Here is a 23666-nt window from a genome sequence, read left to right on the forward strand (position 1 = left end):
GTATGACCAGGAAAGATACATTCTCACAGCTGGGGGAGGATATTCAATCACTAAAAGCTACTTGCAGCTGAAGGGAGAGCACAACAAAATGGAAGTGTCAGATCTTATTTGGAACTCAGTAGCTCTACCTAGATACAGATTTCATATGTGGCTAGTAGTCTATGGTAGACTATTGATAAAAGAAAGATTGCTCAGATTGCACATACCAGAAGAGAATCCCAATTGCTGCTTATGTGACCATCGGGTTATAGAGACAAGTACACATTTATTTGTGGACTGCAATTGGATCACAGCTTTGAGAGTTGAACTTATTCAATGGACTAATGCTCAACTCCATGTTGGAGAGCTGAAACAGGTGTTGGAATGCATCAAGAGGAAGCACTGGAAAACATTCAAAAAGGAGGTTATAGCAGCTGTTTGGGGAGCCATGACATACCGGACTTGGCGAGCTCGGAATTACAAAGTGTTTAAGGGTGCTATACTACAACCAGCAGAAGTAGCAACACAGATAAAGAGAGAAATTGTACAAAGAATAGAAGTACTTAGATCGTCAAAAAAAAAAAAAAGAGTTTTTACATAGAATACTTAGTACCTAGAATACATGTTGAATTAAAAGTTCTTCTGCATATTGAAAATTAGTTACTCTCGGAGGCTTATTGTTCAGAGTACCCTTCCTAGAAGGTGGCTATGGAAATAAGTGCTCTATAGGTGTATTAATTTGGTTTGTTAATGGTAATATTCACATTGTTACCAAAAAAAGAAGGGAAGGTTAAGATTGACAAATTTAATGGCAAAGTCCTAATATATATCTCTTGAGATTATCTCACCTAAAATGTATCCTAATATCTCTCTTAAGATTCTCTTTCATCTAAAAGTATCTATCATATTAATTTTTCTCTAATTTCTCCATTAATATATTGTATATTGTATATTTCTTGTACAAAATGTATGTTATATGATTAATATACAATATACAAACACTGAACTGAAAAAAAAATATCATTAATAAATATACTACATAGAGTATAATATATATCATGTATATATTAAAAAATATACAATATTATATTATAAAAGAACTTGGGGGGACAGGGTTTTGCATTGACGGAGACGTGAAGAAGAATCAAATTTGGGGAATCCTTTGAGATTTTTGGATTATTTAAAACTAACAAAGGCATGTTTTTTTTTTGTAAGGATATAATATGATTGATGCATAATACAAGGGGATATGATTTGATTGATGCATAATACACGGATAATTAAGGCAAGTGAGTGCTTATAGTGGTAATCAATATTAATGAATTGGAGAATTTTTACGGACAAATAAGGATACGTTTCAAAATAGGATTCCTCATTAATAGGGAATCTATCATATTTTTAGAGGGTATCTTTTATATTTTGTTGTAGAATTTTTAATTCTAATACAAGTTGTAGATTATGGAATATTTTATAAATTCCTAAGTAACTAAAAAAATTTTCCTAAATTTGTGGACCCATATCTTACACTTTTGGGTCCACAATAGTCCTTATTTTATTTTTATTTTTTAAAAAGATATTTGAGTAGTCCTGTATAGAAAGGACTCTGGTGGATTCATGAAAGAATTATAGCAGTAAATACCCATTTTATCAGGAATTATCTTCTGTAATATATTTAAACAATGCATGGTGCTCGAATTTGGACGGATTAGCAGAAAAATGGCTGAAGTGCCTTCTATAATCAACAACAACCCAGTTAAATCCCACTAGTTAAGTCTAGGGAGGGTAGTGTGTACGCAGACCTTACCCCTACCCCAAGGGGGTAGAGAGGCTGTTTCCGAAAGACCATCGGCTCAAGAAGACGAAAAGAAACAATATATCAGTACCATCGAAAGAAACCATGAAACAAATAACAGCATCACCAGAACCAGAAAATAGAAAAATGCCTTCTATAATCGAAACCATAAATTCCCATCTACTCAGTTTCTTAACAAAACAATGCTATTGTCAAATGTCTGATGCTCTAAAATTAAGCTTTTCTACTAACATGGCAGCAATGATCCTTAGCAAATGTTACATCTTCCAAATTTCTTCTAATTCATATTGATTTGGAAAAAAAAACGAATTAACAGCTTTTAAAAGCAGTGGCTTTTCCCTGTTCTGCAAAGCTATGCACTCCGGGCTCTTCAAAAAGCTTGACTACGCCAAATAATATATGCCTAATGATTTCATTTCTTCACGTCAGGGGAGGGACCTTCATTTTTAATTTGCTTTTGATCAGGCAAAGATGCTTCTGATTGAGTTTTTCCATCACTAGAGGGAATTGTCTTTTCCTGAGCCGTAGGAGTCCCTGTCTTGGTTGTTCCAGATTTTTTCTTGACAGCATTGCTGGCTGGTTTATCTGCAACATCACCTGATTGTTTTTTGGACTCGACCAAAATTTCTTTCAAGGTCTCCTCCAACTTATCTAGTCTTGCTTTCACCTCGGAAAGTTGTGGATCAGTCACTTGTTTTTCCTCCTCAGCCATTAATTCTAGCTCTTTTGCTTTTGTTTCTTCTTCAGCTTTCTTTTTCAATTCAGCTTCCTGATTGGAATTTTTTTAACAAGATAGTCAATAGAACTAATACTAGCAAAAAGCAACGGAAGTATGAGTAAGCAAGAAGCTTTGATCTTTCAAGTAAGGAACATTGGTAACGTTATTTGAAGAGCGCTCCCATTTTGCACTTAAAGAAGTTAATTTCCAAAAAAAATGTATAACTAAAGAAAAAACATTAAGCAATGATTCAACAGTCATTATAACATGTTTCAGAGATAGCATAATAGACAGCATTTAACAAGACAAAAGCAAGTATATAAAGTAGCTTAATAAAATATTGATATTTTGTAACAAGTCAACAAGACAAGCAAATTTGAAAGGACTATGGCTTTCAGTTTAGTTATCTATTCTTCAGACATTTAAATTAGTTACTTTATTCAAATGGTAAAATTAGATCCATAGTTGATGTAGTAATCTCATACAGAAAACAAACTCCTCCTAAAACATTTCATTTCACATCTCAAAACTAAATCTTCAACTTCCGGAAAACCTAGCAATTTCACATCTCAAAACTAAATCTTCAACTTCCGGAAAACCTAGCAACAGAGTATAACTTCTAATCACAGCACACATTATGCTGAAATGGGTATGTTTCCAGAGATGCGCATGCAACTTCCCCCATTCCTGGAAAGTTAAATTGATTTAGCTTATAAAGGAACACCATTCAAACCTTCTTCTGCATTTTTGCATAATATAGTTCTTGGTAGTAAGAAGAATTTATACTCTTCACTAGCTTATGAGACTCTACAGCCTTTTCTTTTCACGCCTTTTAAAAGTTCACTACCCCTCTCTTTTAGCTTTCACACGTAGAATTGATGACATCAGTCCCAACACTAGCATAACATTGCAAGAAAGAGTCTTATATTCATACTAAAAAGCACAAGTATTCCATCGTTTTCTTTTTAATCAAAGGACTTCCTTAGTTTTACAAACCAAGAAGGTTGTATGTAGTATTCTCATTCTTCTACCATTCTTCACCAACTATCAATACAAAATCCATATTACTGAACGTTCTTTTATTCCTCCAATTCCATATGTCCAAAACTGAAACAATGGTGTCGTTCCCAAACTATATTCCTTTCCCTTCCGACTATCTGTATCTTCCAACTCCTGTCTCATCTGCCATCCTCAGTACCAACCATCAGATAAATATGTATCTATATAAGGAGCAACAACAACACCAACGACTACTACTACGCCTCAATGCCAAGTAAGTCGGTTTCAACTACATGAATCCTCACTGTCCATGTTTCTCCATTTAAGCTATCTCAGTCCAAGATTCTATAAAATTAAGTTAAACATAAAACATAAGAAAACAGACTGCTTTTTGGTTTAGTATTGGGGGAATCAGTTCTGCTTTTGTTCTTCGGTAAAACAATTGTGTGTTTGAATTTGGTTTTTAGTTTGCTTTAGAAAAATGGGGTTCAGAGCCTTTTACATTTTCTTGGGAAATATATCACTAAACTCCAAAACGTTAATAAAGTATTGTAACAAATATATTTAAATCGACTAAACTTCTTTATTTCATACTAAATGTATTTTAAAATCAAAATAAATTCTAAATGGAAAAGCGATCTGGTGCCATTGAGTAAAACAAAGATGGGGTGTAGTATAATTTCGGGTAGCATAAAAGTGAGTGAAGGTCACATTTTACACTTGGGGCCATGCCAGAGCTCACTGTTTTGGGTCCGAAAGCACCATTTGCATTGTTCTCTGTTTTAGTGTTAAATTTCAAGGGAGAACAAATTTGCTTTGCCTTCTCATTCAGTAACTTGCTAAGAAGCAACTCGATGCATTTCATATACAAACTCAATCTTCCAGACATGCCTCATCAACCATTTACGGGAAGCCTGCACTCTTATACTCGAGTACAAATATCCCGTAAAGACTCTATAAAAACTATTCCACAAACACATTGAGTAAACAAGAAGTGACCTTAATAAATGGAGATCTACCACTAGCAAGTATAATTCTAAGATGGAAAAAAAAAATATCAAAGGAGGAGAAGTTTACCGCCTCCATTCTTCTCATTTCATAGCGAGAATACTGAGCCACCAAATATACAGCTGTAAGGAAATGGCATTTCAGAGAGAATTACCAAATGAAAGGTACTTTAAACATGAAATTAAAATGTGATAAACATGAAAAAAGGGGTACCCAGTGAAGGCAAGCAGGCAAAGAAGAATTGTACCAGATGAAAATCAAACCTGATCATGAAAGAAATCAGAAAAAATGTCAAACAACAAAAATATGGACGGCATTTCGTTAGAAGTGCATTTCTGATTCAATATTAACAACCCAACAGGAGGTAGAGAACATATAAGAAAAGTAGGTATAGATATATGCATCCGGAGTTCAACCAGTGTTAGAGAAAGCGCTCGCTTCCTCGCTTAAAGCGAGAAGCGAAGCGAAGCGGCCCTTTACCCACTTCTGCCATGTGAAGCGACTCAGGTAGAAAAAGCGACCGCTTCCCACTAAAAAGCGAGAAGCGACCAATCGAAGCGACGCGATGCAAGCGAGCGCTTCTTCTTCAACACGACAGCTGCCGGGCTTTTTAATTAAAAAAAGAAGGGTTTCAGTGTTCTTTTATTAAACACGACCAGCAGAGATTCAACTAAAAGGGCGACTAGGGTTCTTCAACTTCAACTTCAAGTCTTCAATAGAGATTCAACTTCAAGTCTTCACAGGTATGTGATGATTTTCCTTCTTCTTCTTCTTTTTCTTTTTCTTTCACTGTTTCAACGTCCAAATAGCAGCGAAATGCTGGCGAATTTTTTTTTTTAACCTTCGGTTCTTCTTTCTCAGTTTTCTCCTCTTCGTTGAAATGCTGCCCAATTTTTTTTCCATTGTTTTTATGTTGCCCAATTTTTAACAGAACCATACTGCCCTTCCTCTTATTTTTATATCCTTTATTCTCAGTTCTTATTGCCTTTATTATGTGTTATGTAGTTGTTCTTTTAATGGCACCAAAAGAATAGGAAAGACCCGGCTTGGGCTTACTCTGCAAGAGTTAGCGAGACCAACAAGATGGCAATTAGATGTCTTTTTTGTGACAAGATTTCAAATGGGGGAATCTATCGTCAAAAAGCGCATCCAATCGGTGATGATCCAAATGTGGCATCTTGTCCTAAAGTTCCGTCGCATGTGAAGAAAGAATTGAAAGCATTCCTTCAAAAAAAAAGAGTTAGACTCAAATGATTCATGAACAAGAACTGTATGATCTTGATGATGACGATGATGAAATAGAAGAAGGTGACGATGCTTCGTCGCTTCCATCAAAATCACAAAAGCGGGGAAGGATGCAAACAATGTCTTCTAGTTGTGGATCTACTGGCAAGACCAAAGGTCCTATGGATTGTTACTTCCCGCAAAAATCTGGAGATAAGGGAGGAAAAAGTGGTAATCCTCAAATTGATGCCAAAGCGATTTTGAGGGATCGTGCAGTTACAATGTTTGCGCGGTGGATGTATGATGTCGGTCTTCCTTTTAATTGTGTTAATTATACTGACACTTTTTCTGCTTTTATTAAGGCCGTAGGCCAATATAGTCAAGGAATGAAGCCTCCAACTTATCATGAAGTTAGAGGTCCATATCTAAAAAAAGAGGTAAACAAAATCGTGGAGGAGCACAAAGTAGAATGGAACAAGTTTGGTTGTTCCATTATGATGGATAGGTAAACGGCAAGAAATGGAAAAATGATCATCAATATCTTGGTGAATTCTCCTAAGGGAAGCTTGTTTCTTGAGTCCGTTGATGCAAACGACTCTTCGACTGATTCAACCAAAATGTACTCCTTGTTCAAGAGTACAATAGACTCTATTGGAGCAGAAAATGTTACTCAAATTGTCACGGACAACGCCAGTGAAAATGTTAAAGCTGGTGATTTGATATTTGTTGGGTACCCACATATTTATTGGACTCCGTGTGCAGCACATTGCATTAATTTGATCTTTGGTGACATTTTCAAGGAAAGACCCTTCAGTTCAGTCTTTAATCAGGCAATTAGAGTGCATTCCTAAATTGTTCAAAGGCCTTTGTTATTGAATATGATGAAGAGATTCACTAAACAAAGAAGCTTGGTGAAACCTGTAAAGACAAGATTTGCTACCGCTTTCTTCACTTTGCATAGGATGTATGAGCAAAAAAGCAATTTGAAGAAGTTGTTTGTTTCAGATGAGTACACTAACAGTGCCTATGGAAGGGAAGCTCGAGGGAGAGAATCTGCAGATATTATACTTTTTCTTTCATTCTGGAACAATGTGGTTCATGCATTGAAGATTGGTGGTCCTTTAGTTAAAGTGCTTCCTTTGGTGGATGGGAAAAAAAGGCCACCAATGGGCTACCTTTACGAAGCAATGGATAGGGCAAAGGAGGCTATTCAAGCCTCTTTTAGTGATCAAAGAAAATACAAAAGAGTCTTTGAGATCATAGATAAAAGGTGGGATGGTCAGCATCATCGCCCTTTGCATGCAGCTGGATTTGTTTTGAACCCGGGACTGTTTTATGACAATGAAGAGAGGATTCTAAGAGATGAACATTTGTGGAAGGGATACATTGAATGTATTGAGAAGTTGATACCTGAAGAATCCGTACAAGATAAAATAACAGAGCAATTTAGTACTTATAGGAATGCTGAGCAACTTTTTGAAAAAAACATGGCGATTAGACAAAGAAAAGTGAAGTCACCAGGTGAGCGAGTGCTTATATGTTGCTTTATAGTCTAAGTTGCTCCGACATGGCAGTTTAGGTGTCGCACCCGTGTCGACATAACACTAGTATGGGTGTGGGTATGGGATCCGTACCGGATCTGGTCAAACAATTTTGGGTACTTTGACCACGACGGACGAAAAAATTCGAGACGATATACAATTTAATTCCGAAATCAAAACCAAAACTAGGGTAAATTTGAAGAAAATAGCATAGCTTATCTAGGATATCAATCCTTTACTTATCTACAACTTGAGAATAAAAAAGAAATCTATACTTTACAAGCTATACATAAGTATCCACAAAATTTCTCATAAATTAGAGATATTTTCTATATTTTTATTTTTTTGAATTATTTTTAGTCGGATCCCCTCACCCGTATCCTTACTAAGATCCGTATCCCCGGATCTTAGAATTTATATCTCGAAAGATCCGACCTCTAGATCCGCACCCGTGTCCGACATCTGCACCCGTGTCCGAGCAACTTAGTTTATAGTTAATAAGTTATTTCTTTATCAATATTATGTTTTGAATATTTGTTCTACCTCTACGGTTGAATGGTGGAATCAATATGGCCATTCCACTCCAGATTTACAAAAGTTTGCCATCAAGGTTCTAAGTCTAAGATGTAGCTCATCCGGGTGTAAAAGGAATTGGAGCGTGTTTGAATATGTAAGAACTAAGAAGAAAGATTTAGTATATTGAAATAATTAAATTATATCTCAATTGTCCTAATCTTACTAATTACTTATTATTTGCAGATTCATACCAAAAAAAGGAACAAACTAACCTTGAAGCGTCTCAATGATCTAGTTTTCATTAAGTACAATAGAACATTGAGGCGTCGTTACAACGCTCGCAATGTAATTAATCCAATTAGTTTGGACAACATCGATGATGCTAATGAATGGCTAACTGGAGTCCCGGAAGATCATGCAGATGAAGAAGTATTTGAGGAAACTTCTGATTTCACTTGGGGTGATGTTGCAGAGGCGTGTGGAATTGGGGAGAGGATTTATGGTTTGAGGGGGAGTACCTCAACTTCAAGTTCACAGAGGAAGGGAAAAGAGCAGGGGCGGCCCGACCAATTTCGTGGCCTAAAGCCAAACTTTATGAGGGACCTTAACTTTTTTATTAATAAAAAATATTTTATTTTTATTTGAAGTCTATTTTTCTAACTTTTTTTAGATGCAAAGTTATTATTAATTTTTTATAATCAACTTCTCGTAATAAGTCTTTCTCAATTGACAATATAGCTAATTCATTTAATATCTTTGAGACATTGTTGATCTTAGGTAAGGTTTTAGCAATTTTAATTTTGAAACACTTTTTTCCGCTGAAGCAACGGTAATAGGAGTTATTAACATTATTCTATAAATAATATAGGCATTTGGAAAATAATCAAACCTTTTTATTTGATTGAGTAATCAATTAAATTGTTATCTTCTAATTGTACTATTTTCCTTAATATTTTTGATTCAGAAAATAAATCTAAACTATCAATATGGGTTGATTATTATTATTTAAGGAGCATTCAAGATGAAGGCAATATTTTTTCAAATTTCCATCAACTAGTGATCTCAGTTTTTACTGCTAAATAGAAAACCAAAAATATTTTCATATGCCTCTAATTGTTCAAATCTCTTTTAAAGTGAAAAAATAACCTTGTCTACTACTCTCTCCGGTCCATAATAAGTGATTTTTTTTTGCGTTTATTTTGGTCCAAAATAAGTGTCCTTTTATATAATCGAGAAGGAATTAACTTTATTTTTTCAAAATTTGCCCTTATTTACATATCTCAATGTGTCAAGTTAACAACATATAAATTTTAATTAAGGATAATTCAGTCAAAATACATTTTTGTTCTAGGAGTCAGTATTTTCTTAAGGGGCACATCAAAGGTTAAAAAGTCATTTATTATGGACTAGAGGGACTATGTATAAAAAGTAATCAACTCTAAAGGACACTTCGAGTGATTTTGAGATTTCATTATTAACATTCTGCTCAAATTGTTTCTTCCTATATATTACACGTTTCTTATGAAATTCGGGTTCGATATTAATTTCAAATGCAATTTCCTTAGCAGAAATCAAAGCAGTTGCAAATCCTTCATCTCTTTATTTGTTAAATAAAGAAATCAAACTTTTTCACTTCACATAACTTTTTTTTTAAAATCTATATATAGCCTATTAGGTGTAAAAAAAAATGGAGACTCCATAAATGTGGGGCCTATAGCAGTTGCTTTACCTGTTTTATGGACGGGCCGCCCCTGAAAAAGAGGTAGCTACTTTGTCCCTAGTTGATGAAGAAGAAGAAGTTGAAGAAGATGACGAGCAATATAATAATGATAGTGGAATACAAGAATTTGACAATCTTGTAGAAGAATATGATGCTCATTTTGTGCTTTAATTGATGCTACTCTTTAGTTTTTACATTGAAGTATTGAACATTTGCTTACAATTACATGTGTTGTCTGTGCATTATTTATTTTAATTTTTTTTTTAAAATTCCGCTTCACTTCAAAAAAGCGAGAGCTTCGCTTCACGCTCTTCACAACACTGAGTTCAACAGATTCCATGAAACACAGACAATATTCATGCTGATGCAACCTAAAGGTTTTAGGGTAAGAGGCAAGTCCTAATTTCAAGGGCATCGAAAATAAGTGAAATGAGTTATGCATGTGACAAGTTTGTGTAAGCTTAACACAAAAGAACAGGAATTTGATATTCAAAAGTTTTTGTATCCCAAGTGATAATACCTGACAGAATATGTCATTGGCTACAAACTATAAACTGCGATAACAAAAAGCTATTTTTAAGATATAACTGGTGAAACGGGAGACAGGCTACTGGATGTCACGCAGAATAAAACCGCAGCATACTAATTTCTCTATGGCAAATGCATGTCTGGTTTTGGTAGAAAATCTTCAGTAGATAAGCAGGTTTGGACTGAACAAAAGTATTATATAAGTATCCAGGATCACATTTATAAACAACTTCAAAACCTACCACATTATATATTAATGCTTATACAACAACAATTGCGCCTCAGTCCCGAACAAGTTGGGGTCGGCTCTATGAATCCTCATTGGCCATGTTACTTCACACATTTTAGCTAATGGAAAGCAGAAATGTGCGGAAATTAGTTAGAGTTAAAACGAGTCACACACTAGTGAAGACCAATGGCAGCATACCACAACCCTCTAACCATGCTATCTTACTTTACAACATACCTCATATCTAGGCAACTGAGGAAACATTATTACATCCTATAAGGCATGTTAAATTCAGCATTCAGAATCTCCAAGCTAGTTTCTAATGAGCATTTACATACCACTTGTAGCATGCTTCCTGATCATACTGTTTTAATTAATTTTCCAACACACAGTTCACTTTGAAATCTTAACAACTTTCAGTTTGCCCTGATGAATTAAGCCACAGCATAAATGAAAGCATAAGTTTGGTTAAAACGCATTCGAGTGGAATGAAGAGAACTGAAGCAAACTGTTAGATAAAATGCCAATGAGAAATGCAACAGCAAAAAGCAAAGTACCCGAATTTCTTCTTCTTGGGCGGGTCCGTAAAAAGCATCTTGGCAGCAGTCATAAAGTCAAGGTTCTCCAACTGTTTATAGGCATCGCGACGACTTAAAGAAACAGAGTTGTTAACTTCCTCAGCACTATTACTACTAACCTTACCACCGTTGTTATTGTTGCCGAGGGTGATTGGCTTGTTGTTGCCGCAAAATTTTCTTCTCTGGAGGAGCGTAGATCGCCGTGAAAGACGAACCAAAATGCTTCTACCTCTAAACATTACACTCATCTTTCCCCCAACATTTCACTGTCCAAAGAGAAGCCAGAAGCAGGCGGCGTTACGGAGGAACGGAGTGATGTTCTTTTGAAACTTGAACCGGAAACTAAACCGGACAGCTTAATGACTTATATGGACACTAGTAGGAGTAGCCTGTGGTTCGCCCGGGCCCAACAAAACGAAGCTATATCATTTCATTATACATGAAAGTAAATCATCCGAAAGAAAAGACTCTATGTCCAAAAAGTCCCCGGTTCAAAATTTTTGAAAACCTAGAGGTGGTTAGATGACACTAGTTTCTCTGTAGAAGCAACAACAGCGACCCAGTAAAATCCCACTAGTGGGGTCTGGGGAGGGTAGTGTGTACGCACACCTTACCCCTACCCCGAGGGAGTAGAGAGACTGTTTCCGAAAGACCCTCGGCTCAAGAAGAGGAAAAGAGACAATATATTAGTACCATCAACAGATACCATAGGAATAATAAAGCATCATAAAGACCAGAATCTCTGTAGAAGCAAGAGGGCGCATATTCTGTGAGACAGCATGATTGATCTGCACAAGATAGAAGACAGAGTTATAAGAAGAATCCATGGAAATATTCACCATTTTTATTTCAAACTGAGTTGATAACAGTACCACTAAAGCAGATTCAAGTTAAACTTTTTAATATTAGTAGATGAATAGCATAACTGATGTAAGTCCCAACTGCAACAAATTAACAAGATCTGTATAATGATGACTTGGAGGGTTAACGAAGGTTCATGCGCCTCTTCAGAAACAAAGGTTCATTACCTTAGAATTTTGGTCTAGATTGCATGTGATTTTAAGAGTATTTAACAACAAGATTCACTGCCATAACAAACGTGAAAGCGTACTCCTTTTTTACAAGTCAGTAAAGTGCACACTATTTTCTTGCACTTCTCCAAATAAGCTATAGATACCCCACCATTAGTTATAATCAGATTATATCCGGAACTCTTTTGCCAAAAAAGAGAAACAGTCAGTTCTACTCTGTTATATAGATGATTTAGGCATGTCAAAGAGTCACCCCAGAGAATTGTAAATTCAGTAATTTGAGATGGAGAACCCAGTTGCATCAAAGTAAGCTAAGCCTACTTGCATCAAAGTACCACTGCAAATATTGGTGGTAGTAAAGCAAAAAAGAAGAAACACACAAGATTAAAGATAATAGTGATAGATAAAATTTGCATCTGCACAGTCTATTTTGGAGCGAAGAGTTACTTTTAGTAAGCTTGTACGATTCTGACAATTGATTACACTTTGCATATTCCATTAGCTTAAATAAACAGGGAAGAGTGGGTTTAACTTAAGATGCAAATGTTCTCAGTTGATCATATAAGTTATACCAGGAAATGGTGCATACCTTGACATTCCTTTCTCGATTATGTGAGAAGGCACGGGAGAAAATATGTTATTGATATTAGAAGAACAATACAATACAAGAGGTCCTTATTTATAGCTATACTATACAAGGACATACTACTCTTCTACCAATGTGGGATAATACTACACTATATACATGCTGTAAACTAACACTCCCCCTCAAGCAGGTGCATACAAATCATATGTACCGAGCTTGTTACATATATAACCAATACGAGGACCAGTGAGACACTTGGTGAAAATATCTGCAAGTTGATCATTCGACCTCACAAACTTTGTAGCAATCTCTCCTGAAAGTATCTTTTCTCTGACGAAATGACAATCAATCTCAATGTGTTTAGTTCTCTCATGGAACACCGGATTTGATGCAATATGAAGGGCAGCTTGATTATCGCACACAAGTTTCATCCGACTGATTTCACCAAATTTCAACTCCTTGAGCAATTGTTTGGTCCAGACTAGCTCACATGTTGCCATAGCCATTGCTCGATATTCTGCTTCTGCACTAGACCGAGCAACTACATTCTATTTCTTGCTCTTCCAGGACACCAAATTTCCTCCTACTAAAACACAATATCCAGACGTAGAACGTCTATCAGAAGGTGATCCTGCCCAATCAACATCTGAGTATCCAATGATCTGCTCATGACCTCGATCCTCAAAGAGTAACCCTTTGCCTGGAGCCGATTTTATATATCGAATAATGCGGACAACTACATCCCAATGACTATCACAGGGAGAATTCATAAACTGACTTACAACACTCACAGGATAAGAAATGTCGGGTCTAGTCACTGTGAGATAATTTAATTTTCCAACCAGCCGCCTATAGCTTGCAGGATCGCTAAGCGGCTCCCCCTGTCCTGGCATAAGTTTAGAATTCGGATCCATCGGAGTGTCAACAGGTCTGCAACCTATCATCCCCGTCTCCTCAAGAATGTCTAAAGCATATTTTCTTTGAGAAATAACAATACCTGAGCTAGACTGAGCAACCTCAATACCTAGAAAGTACTTCAATCTGCCTAGATCCTTAGTTTGGAAGTGCTGGAAGAGATGCTGCTTCAGATTGGTAATACCATCCTGATCATTGCCAGTAATAACAATATCATCAACATAGACTACCAGATAAATACAGAGACTTGAAGCAGAGTGCCGATAAAACACAGAGTGATCAGCTTCACTATGAATCATGCCAAACTCCTGGATAACCGTGCTGAACTTACCAAACCAGGCTCGAGGAGACTGCTTTAGACCATAAAGTGACCGACGCAAGCGACATACAAGGCCACGAGACTCCCCCTGAGCAACAAAACCAGGTGGTTGCTCCATATAAACCTCATCCTCAAGATCACCGTGAAGAAAGGCATTTTTAATGTCCAGCTGATAGAGGGGCCAATGACGAACCGCAGCCATGGATAGAAAAAGGCGGACTGAAGCCACTTTAGCCACGGGAGAGAAGGTATCACTGTAATCGAGCCCAAATATCTGAGTATATCCTTTGGCAACAAGACGGGCCTTAAGTCGATCAATCTGTCCATCGGGACCAACTTTGACTGCATAAACCCACGACAACCAACAGTAGATTTACCTGAGGGAAGAGGAACAAGCTCCCAAGTACCACTTGTATGTAAAGCAGACATCTCGTCACTCATAGCATGTCGCCATCCTGTATGAGACAACGCTTCACCTGTAGACTTAGGGATGGAAGCCGAGGACAAAGAAGATATAAAAGCATAATGGGGAGATGACAGACAATGATAGCTCAAACCGACATAATGAGGATTAGGGTTAAGTGTGGTCCGTATACCTTTCTGAAGTGCAATCGGTGTACTAGGAGCAGGGTCCGCAGCAGGAGCAGGGTCAGGTGCAGGACGAGAACCAGTTGGGCCTGATGGAAGACGCAAACGACGATGATAAGTCAAGAGTGGTGTTCCTGTGGCTGGGGAACTAGGGGGAACAACACTAGATTCCTCAACGGTTGGTATGGATGAAACCTCTATGGTCGAAGGTAGAGGAGGAGCTATAGTAAACTCCTCAAAGGTCGGTATAGGTAAGACCTCAGATATATCATGGTGGTCAGCAGAGGTAAAGAAAGGTTTAGACTCAAAAAATGTGACGTCAGCTGACATAAGGTACCTACGAAGATCTAGAGAATAACAACGATATCCCTTCTGAGCACGAGAATAACCAAGGAAGACACACTTAAGAGCACGAGGAGCTAACTTATCTTTCCCAGGGGCTAAGTTATGAACAAAACACGTGTTCCCAAAAACACGAGGTGGAAGAGAGTATAAGGGTGACTGGGGAAACAATACTGAATGCGGAATCTGATTTTTGATGGGAGATGAAGGCATCCGATTAATCAAATAACAAGCTGTGAGAACTGCATCGCCCCAAAAACACAACGGAACACGAGATTCAATTAGAAGTGTGCGAGCAGTCTCAATAAGGTGCCTATTCTTTCTCTCAGCAACCCCATTTTGCTGAGGGGTATAAGGACAAGATGTCTGATGAATAATTCCCTGAGAAGTCATAAACTGCTGAAATTGAGAAGATAAATATTCTAAGGCATTATCACTGCGAAAAATGCGAATAGAAACACCAAATTGGTTTTTGATTTCAGCACAGAAACTCTGGAATATAGAAAATAACTCAGAACGATCTTTCATTAAGAAAAGCCAAGTACATCTTGAATAATCATCAATGAAACTGACAAAATAACGAAATCCCAAGGATGAACTGACTCTACTAGGGCCCCATATATCAGAATGAACTAAGGAAAAGACAGACTCTGCATGACTCTCAACACTACGCGAAAAGGAGGCTCGGGTATGTTTCCCAAGTTGACACGACTCACAATCTAATGTAGACAAACTAGATAAACTAGGCACCATCTTCTGAAGTTTGGATAAACTCGGATGTCCTAAACGTCTGTGGATTAGATCTGGAGGATCTGTAACTAGACATGTTGTGGAAGGACTGAGTGAGTTAAGGTAGTAAAGGCCTTCTGATTCACAACCTCTACCAATTGTCTGTCCCGTACTGCGGTCCTGCATAATAAAAGAATCAGTAATAAAATATATACCACAATGGAGGGCACAAGTCAAACGACTAACAGATGCAAGACTAAAAGGACAGCCAGGGACATAAAAAACGGAATCTAGGGTGATAGAAGACAAGGGGTTAGCTTGTCCAACTCCTTTTGCCTTAGTTTGACATCCATTGGCTAAAGTAACAGTGGGAAGAGACTGTGAATATACAATATTTGACAAAAGTGATATATTACCAGAGATGTGATCAGAAGCGCCGGAGTCCATGACCCATGGGCCAAGAGTGCTAGACTGGGAAACACAAGCAAAAGAATTACCAGTAACAGAAGTATCAGTCTGAGCAACTGAGGCTACTTGTGGAGATGTCTGCTTACTTGCTCGATACTGAAGGAGCTCATTATATTCTTCTTTAGATAAAGAAAAACCTTGGTTACCTGGAGTCTCGGTCTGAGCAATGTAAGCATTTTTGGGTGGACGACCATGTAAGAAATAGCACATTTCACGAGTGTGTCCAAGTTTGTGACAATAAGAACACTTGGGTCTAGATCTTCCAAAACGACCTCCTCCTCGTCAATGCTCCATAGTTTGAGATGCCCGAACATCCATTGTCTGGGATGCAAGAACAGAGGAATCAAGTATCTGTGATGAGATCGCTGGTGGACTTGGTGCTGCAGCAAGGCGGAGTAATCGAGAGAATAATTCATCAACTGTCGGGACAGACGGACTAGCCAAAATCTGGTAGCGTACTGAATCAAAGATCATTAGAAAGTCCAGCGAGGGTAAGAACGAGAAACATCTTCTGTCGCTGCTCTTGTTGTTTTTCCACACTAGCAGAAACTGGCATCAACTTCTCAAATTCCTCCATGACTGCATGTACTTGACCCAAGTAAGTAGACATATCCAATTCCTGCTTCTTTAAGTTTGTCATCCGTGATATCACATCATAGAAGCGAGATATGTCATTAGTGTATAAGGTGCGTGCCTTTGCCCAAACCAAATAACATGTTTGGAATGGACGAAACAAGGGCATCAACTTGGAATCAATAGATCGCCACAAGATGCTACATAACTGAGCATCAATTTTTGCCCAAAGTGATATTGCCTTTTCATCTCCATCGCTAGACTGTTTGATTAGATGATCTTGAACACCTTGACCTCTACACCATAACTCGACAGATGAAGCCCAAGCTAAGTAGTTTGAACCTCCCGTTAAAGGTTCCGAGGTAATAATAGCACTAGAGCTTCCAGAACTCATGTTTCTAGACCCAAAAGCATCAAATCCCAAAGACATTGTTGCAAATTATTACCAAATAGGAGAAAGAATCAACTGTAATCCACTGAAACAGTGTACGGAAACACAGAAACAGAATACCGAAATACTGTAGCTGCCGGAATCTACTGTAGCTGTCGGAATAGTATTGTAGCTGCCGGAAAAAACTCAAAGTTTTCGAAATGAAATGAAAACAGTAGGGGTAGGATCGGAATTACCAGGCGACCCAACTGTTCTGAAGGAAGATTTTCAAAAAATGGCCGGAAGTGGTCGTACGCGCCGGCGCGTGAGCTTCTGGTGGCGCGAGGAGGCACGTGAGGAGGCTGCTGCCGGAGTTTTTCACTGGGGTTTGGTCGCCGGACAGTGACGACTCTTGTGGTAGTGTTGGATTTTGCACAACACTGACAGAAATGAAGCAGATAGAAAACAACCTTAAAAAAGTACTGATTTCTCTTTCCCGGAATCGCTGGAATTTATGCACAGCGATTTCTCTTTCCCGGAATCGCTGGAATTTATGCACAGTGATAAGTCTCTCACAATTGCTCTGATACCATGTGAGAAGGCACGGGAGAAAATATGTTATTGATATTAGATGAACAATACAATACAAGAGGTCCTTATTTATAGCTATACTATACAAGGACATACTACTCTTCTACCAATGTGGGACAATACTACACTATATACATGCTGTAAACTAACAGATTATAATGCTGTAAATTCTTTTGCAATAAGGTGGGTTCTGGCAGGTTGTCAATCAGGTGCAGTTGTTTTCCACTCTGTCAAGAAGATAGATTAGGTATGTGAAACATCTGAATCATGGATTATACCTTGCAAATAGCAGGAGGTTTAGTGATGATTGAAACAAGAGTGCTGAAGCAGTCACATTTATCTGAGAATTCACCAACGTCATAAAAGGCAAAGACTACATCAAGGTAAATAGTTACGAAGAATAAAAGTTAGTGGCATGAATATATAAACGACTATGTACAGTTTTCATACTTCTTCTTGTTGCTTACTTTATAATCATATCATTAAATTAATTAATGACATAGGTAAGGACACACTGTACAATTAAAAAGTAACAAAGTACAATGATATGCTACTCAAATATAATACTACTCTACCATCATTTATAAAATATGGAGCATCTGCATACTTTAAGAATAAAACTTATAGACACAAAGGTAAATAACAAATTCAAAGGGAAGATGTAGTGAGGCCAATGAGGTTCAAATTATACAGTCAGTTCACAGATGTAATAAATTGTACAAAATTTCCTAAATTATTATTCTATATCCAAATTTCAGTAACTGTTAGACACTATTTATATTTCTTTTTGTCCCCTCCCCTTTTAATCAATTTCATCACTCATTGAGCAGAGTTATGAATGAATCTGCTTCAAGTTGCAGTTGTTTCTTTTCAATAATCTGTAAACATATATGTACTTGTGAAGTTAATATTAATTCACATCTTCCTCTGCTTCAGAACTGATATGTACATTGAATTTTCGCCCACTGTATACGTTGCTTATGTTATGCCAGTGGTTCCCTGGATAACCGAATTTTTCGAGCATGAAAAAAGAAGATTAATAACAAAAATATTTGAGTGTGATAGTACATTTCTATCCTTAATTAGAGATTTTCGAAACACCTTTGGTAGGAAAACTGTGGGGACTTAGAACTCCATACAGTTTCCAAGTTCAAATTAACGCAAACAATTAAGTAGGACTTAGAATTCACTGACAATACGAAATGGAGAAAGTGAAAACACGATCTCCATCAGACTCTCCTCTCTACTTTGCCAGCAAAAAGATCCAAAAATCGCCCTTCAGCTCTCCGCCAATTCTAATCCCAGCCATGGAACAAACCATCCTACTAAACCCATTCACTATTCTCCCCTCAGTTATGATCTCATCATTTGCAAACTTGGCAGAGCCAAACTCTTTAACAAAATGGAACAAATACTCGATAAATTAAGGCATGAAAATATGAAATTAGACATGAAACAAATTCATGCTTTTTGTAACCCATGAGGGAAAAGAAAAAAAAAAGGTCAGTGAAATTAAACGGTGCATCTGTTGGATTACACAACTATTCCAAATTTTGAAACATCATATTTGAAGCTTATTTTGCTCAGTCAAAATCAAAATTAACACAGTCCACAAACATCCGTAGTTTCTTTCGGGCAATTTGTCAAATACCTCTAATGCATGTCCGGATGTGATATCTAAATAATAGACTCAAACCGAATCTTACTGCACTTTAAAAGAGTTGAAAGAGATGAAAATTAGGATTAAATCGTGAAAAGCGCGAAACGAAGCACAGAAAACAGAAGCGCAACAACATATCATCAACTAGGTTAGATTTTAGGCGAAAACAAGCTAAATCTTCCATAGAAGATTCAAAACATCATAAGAAGACCATCTTAAATCTAAATAACACTTATAACCAGAAAATGTTGGATAAACAGATGGAAAAAAGAAGGAAAAACTCACCTAATAACTGTAGAGGCAACGCACGTAAACTCAGCAGCGAGAGACAAGAGTAGAGCTGGAGAAAGTATCAAAATATGGAGGCGACCCAACAATTTCAGTTACTCTTTACTTGCCACGTTGTAATATTGTAAAAAGAGTTTGGACTTACAAAGTTTTCGGACTAGTAATTGAAAAATAGTCAGTGTTTACAAAATAATTGAAAAATAGCCATTATTTTGCTGCAATATGGACCAGTCCAGCATAATATACTAGAGATTGGTGCACGTGTGTATGAACTTCCAGCATATTATACTATAACTCCAGCACGCGAAAAGTTCCAATACAATATACTAGAGATTGGAGCACTTGTGTATTAACTTCCAGCATATTATGTTGGACCGGTATATTATATTGGAATTTCAGTATATTATACTGGAATTTCAGTATATTATGCTGGAATATTTTTCGGATTTTGAACAGTGTTTTCGTTCAGATTTATCTTTAAATGAAAAGTGGCTAAATTTCGATTACTTTTGAAACTGTAGCTATTTTTCAATTATCACTTGTAAATCTGATTATTTTTGAATTTCTCTGTGTAATATTTAGAGAAAATGCCCAAAATCATACACTATATTTAGCTTTAGACTTAAAATAATACATATTCTTTAACATGGAGTACTAATAGTCATTTTTCTTTAACAAAGTGGTGCATGTTATAAAACAAAAGCAATTTAGTAAAACATGAACAAGAAATAGAGATAGAGAGAAGGAAGAGATTTTCTTCTTCAATTGTGTCTATTTTTCTATCTATTACGAGGCCTTCATATATGCATGAAAAGTAAAGAAAAATATGTCATTGAAAATGTCATTAAGCATTTGCGATGAAGATCATGGAGGGAGATAATGGAGGAAGAGTAGACATCCACCATAATTTGATTTTTCTTATAACATTCCCCCTTTGATATCCATAAATAATGTGCCTCGTTAAAACCTTATTAGGAAAAACCCTCTAAAAATCCTAATGAAGAAAAAAGAGTACACGTGTTTATAAATACGCCTTTTGGTTGCCTCATTAAAAACCTTCAAGAAAAATCCAGTGGGACAAAACCCTGTAAGGGAAAAAGAGTACAACGCGTATTAACTCTTCCTGATGAGAGCATCAATTCACATCCTTGAGCGTTCGCATCCCAATCTTGTACACTAGTTTCTTGAAGGTTGACGTCGGTAGAGATTTGGTGAACAAATCAGCCATATTATCACTTGAACGAATCTGTTGCACATTGATATCACCATTCTTTTGAAGATCGTGTGTGAAAAATAACTTTGGTGAAATGTGTTTTGTCATATTTCCTTTTATGAATCCTCCCTTCAATTGGGCTATGCATGCTGCATTATCTTCATACAAAATTGTGGGTAATTTGTCACACTTCAAACCATATTTGTCTCTAATAAGATGTATTATAGACCTCAACCATACATATTCTCGACTTGCTTCATGAATAGCAATTATCTTAGCGTGATTAGATAAACTAGCCACGATTGATTGCTTAGTCGATCGCCAAGATATTACAGTGCCTCCACTTGTAAACACATACCCTGTTTGAGATCGAGCCTTGTGTGGGTCAGATAAATACTCAGTATCGGCATAACCAACAAGATCGGGACTGCAATCATTGCCGTAAAATAATCTCATATCGGTAGTTCCTTTTAGATAACGCAATATGTGTTTGATTCCATTCCAATGTCTCCTTGTAGGAGCAGAGCTATATCTTACTAAGACATTAACTGAAAAAGTTATGTCAGGCCTTGTAGTATTTGCAAGATACATTAGTGCACCAATTGCACTAAGACATGATACTTCAGGACCAAGATCTCTTCATTCTTTTCTTGAGGTCGGAACGGGTCCTTCTTCACATCAAGTGATCGAACAATCATCGGAGTACTTGATGGATGTGCTCTATCCATGTAAAACCGTTTCAATACCTTTTTTATGTAGGTAGATTGATGAACAAAAGTCCTGTTTGCCAAATGTTCAAATTGCAAACCAAGACATAATTTTGTCTTTCCGAGATCTTTCATCTCGAATTCCTTTTTTAAATAATTAATTGCCTTTTGGAATTCTGTAGGAGTTCCAATAAGGTTTATGTCATCAATATATGCAGCAAGTACAACAAACTTTAATGTTTTTTTTTAATAAAAACACATGGACAAATGGCATCATTTATATAACATTCTTTTAATAAATACTCATTAAGGCGGTTATACCACATTCTTCCCGATTGCTTTAGACCATACAAAAATCTTTGCAATTTGATTGAAAATATTTCTCGGGACTTTGAATTATGTGCGTTAGGTATTTTAAATCCCTCGGGAATTTTCATGTATATCTCATTATCAAGTGAGCCGTAAAGGTAGGCTGTAACCACATCCATTAAATGTATGTCAATCTTTTCATGGACAGCAAAACTAATGAGATAACGGAACGTTATAGCATCCATAACAGGAGAATACGTCTCTTCATAATCGATACCAGCCCTTCGTGAAAATCCTTGTGCAACAAGGCGTGCCTTATATCTTTGCACCTTATTTTTCTCATTCCTTTTACGTACAAAGATCCATTTATAGCCAACAGGCTTAACACCTTGGACTATGGACCCAAAAACTTCACGTTTCGCAATTGAAGTTAATTCTGCCTAGATAGCGTCTTTTCATTTTGGCCAATCATTTCTCTGTCTACATTCATCGACAGATTTTGGTTCAAGATCCTCATCTTGTTGTATTATTTCAACAGCAACATTATAAGCAAAAAGCCTTATTAATAACAATATTATTTCGGTTCTATCCTTTTCCCGTTGAGACATAACTTATTGAGATCTATCCATTCTCGTCATTTTCAGGTACCTAAACCTCTCTTGAGGTCTTATCATTTTTTATGTCTTTGTGCTCTTCTTGAGCCACTACCTCCGTATTATGATCACTTTGATCATTTGCTCCTTTTCTTTTTTGAGGATTTTTATCCTTAGAACCGATTGGTCTACCACGTTTCAAGCATGGTTTAAATTCATTTGCTTTAATTGATTGTCCTATTGGGATATCAACTCGAATTGGATCATTAACAGCTGGAATATGTGACTTAGTCACCCTTGGTAAGTCAGTGAATGCATCTGGCAATTGATTTGCAATATTTTGCAAATGAATTATCTTTTGAACCTCTTGTTCACATTGATTTGTTCGAGGATCTAAATGAGATAGTGATAATACATTCCAATATATCTCCTTTCTCAGCTGCTTATTTTATCCCCCTAATGTAGGGTATACTGATTCATCAAAATGACAATCAGAAAATCTTGTCGTAAATAAATCTTCAGTCATAGGCTCCAGATATTTTATAATAGAAGGAGATTCATAACCAACATATATCCCCAACCTTCTTTGGGGACTCATCTTTGTGCGTTGTGGTGGAGCAATTGGAACATATACCGCACAACCAAAGACTCTAAGATTGGAAATATTTGGCTCCTGACCAAAAGCCAATTGCAATGGGGAGATTTTATGATAACTTGTGGGCCTTATCCGCACAAGTACTGTTGCATGCAAAATAGCATGCCCCCATACTGAAATGTGAAGTTTTGTTCTCATAAGCATTGGTCTAGCAATTAATTGGAGGTGTTTGATCAATGATTCCGCTAGACCATTTTCTGTATGAACATGAGCAATTGGATGCTCAATTGTTATCCAGTTGATATACAATAATCAGTAAAGGCATGAGATGTAAACTCACCAACATTATCAAGGTGAATTGTCTTAATTGTATAATCTGGAAATTATGCTCTTAGTTTTATTATTTGAGCCAATAATCTCGCAAATGCCATATTGCGAGTTGATAACAAGCACACATGTGACCATCTTGTAGATGCATCTACCAAAATCATATAATATCTGAATGGTCCACATGGAGGGTGAATGGGCCCACATATATTACCCTGTATATGTTCCAGAAATGTAGGGGATTCAATCCTAACTTTGATAGTTGATGGTCTAATAATTAATTTGCCTTGAGAACATGTAGCATAAGAGAATTACTTAAATTGAAGAATCTTTTGGTTCTTCATTGAATGTCCATGTGAATTCTCAATTATTTTACGCATCATAGTAGAATTAGGATGACCCAATCGGTCATGCCAAATAATAAAATTATATTGATTAGTAAACTTCTCATTTACTAGGGCATGTGTTTCAATCCTAGTAATACTTGTGTAATATAAGCCGGAGGAAAGAGCGGGTAACATTTCAAGCAAATATTTCTTACCCAACTTTATTGTAGTAATATAAAGATATTTAATATTTTCATTATTTGTAGTCTCAATGTGATATCCA

The 23666-nt window shown here is 36.7% G+C and overlaps 1 protein-coding gene across 6 annotated transcripts; it reads right to left on the bottom strand.

The window, feature by feature from the left end:
* Positions 1-1911: 1911 nt before the first annotated feature.
* On the bottom strand, positions 1912-19459 carry LOC107787668 (uncharacterized). 6 transcript variants are annotated; one of them, XM_075251521.1, is made up of 7 exons: positions 19311-19449; positions 17644-17738; positions 11547-11641; positions 10833-11119; positions 4731-4780; positions 4587-4639; positions 1912-2561 (listed from the first exon to the last, which is right to left on the bottom strand). In XM_075251521.1, exons 4-7 carry the CDS (start codon positions 11099-11101, stop codon positions 2205-2207), a joined length of 729 nt encoding a protein of 242 aa, XP_075107622.1. In that variant the 5' UTR covers positions 11102-11119; positions 11547-11641; positions 17644-17738; positions 19311-19449; the 3' UTR covers positions 1912-2204. The 6 variants fall into 6 exon arrangements, with proteins under 6 accessions (XP_075107622.1, XP_075107620.1, XP_075107619.1 ...); XM_075251519.1 differs by having other exon boundaries at positions 10833-11641; positions 17644-17705; positions 19311-19459; XM_075251518.1 differs by having other exon boundaries at positions 10833-11641; positions 19311-19448.
* Between the last annotated feature and the right edge of the window lie 4207 nt (positions 19460-23666).

This window comes from Nicotiana tabacum, chromosome 4, assembly GCF_000715075.1.
Source record: "Nicotiana tabacum cultivar K326 chromosome 4, ASM71507v2, whole genome shotgun sequence".
NCBI classification, from domain to species: Eukaryota; Viridiplantae; Streptophyta; class Magnoliopsida; order Solanales; family Solanaceae; genus Nicotiana; species Nicotiana tabacum.

Excerpts from the sequence above, each read along its gene's own strand:
- LOC107787668 (XM_075251519.1), bottom strand. The coding sequence starts at position 11,101 with ATGAGTGTAATGTTTAGAGGTAGAAGCATTTTGGTTCGTCTTTCACGG. Across the intron at positions 4,781-10,832 it reads CCCAAGAAGAAGAAATTCGG|GTTTGATTTTCATCTGGTAC; the intron begins GTACTTTGCTTT and ends TTTCATGATCAG. Across the intron at positions 2,562-4,586 it reads AAATGAGAAGAATGGAGGCG|GAAGCTGAATTGAAAAAGAA; the intron begins GTAAACTTCTCC and ends AATTCCAATCAG.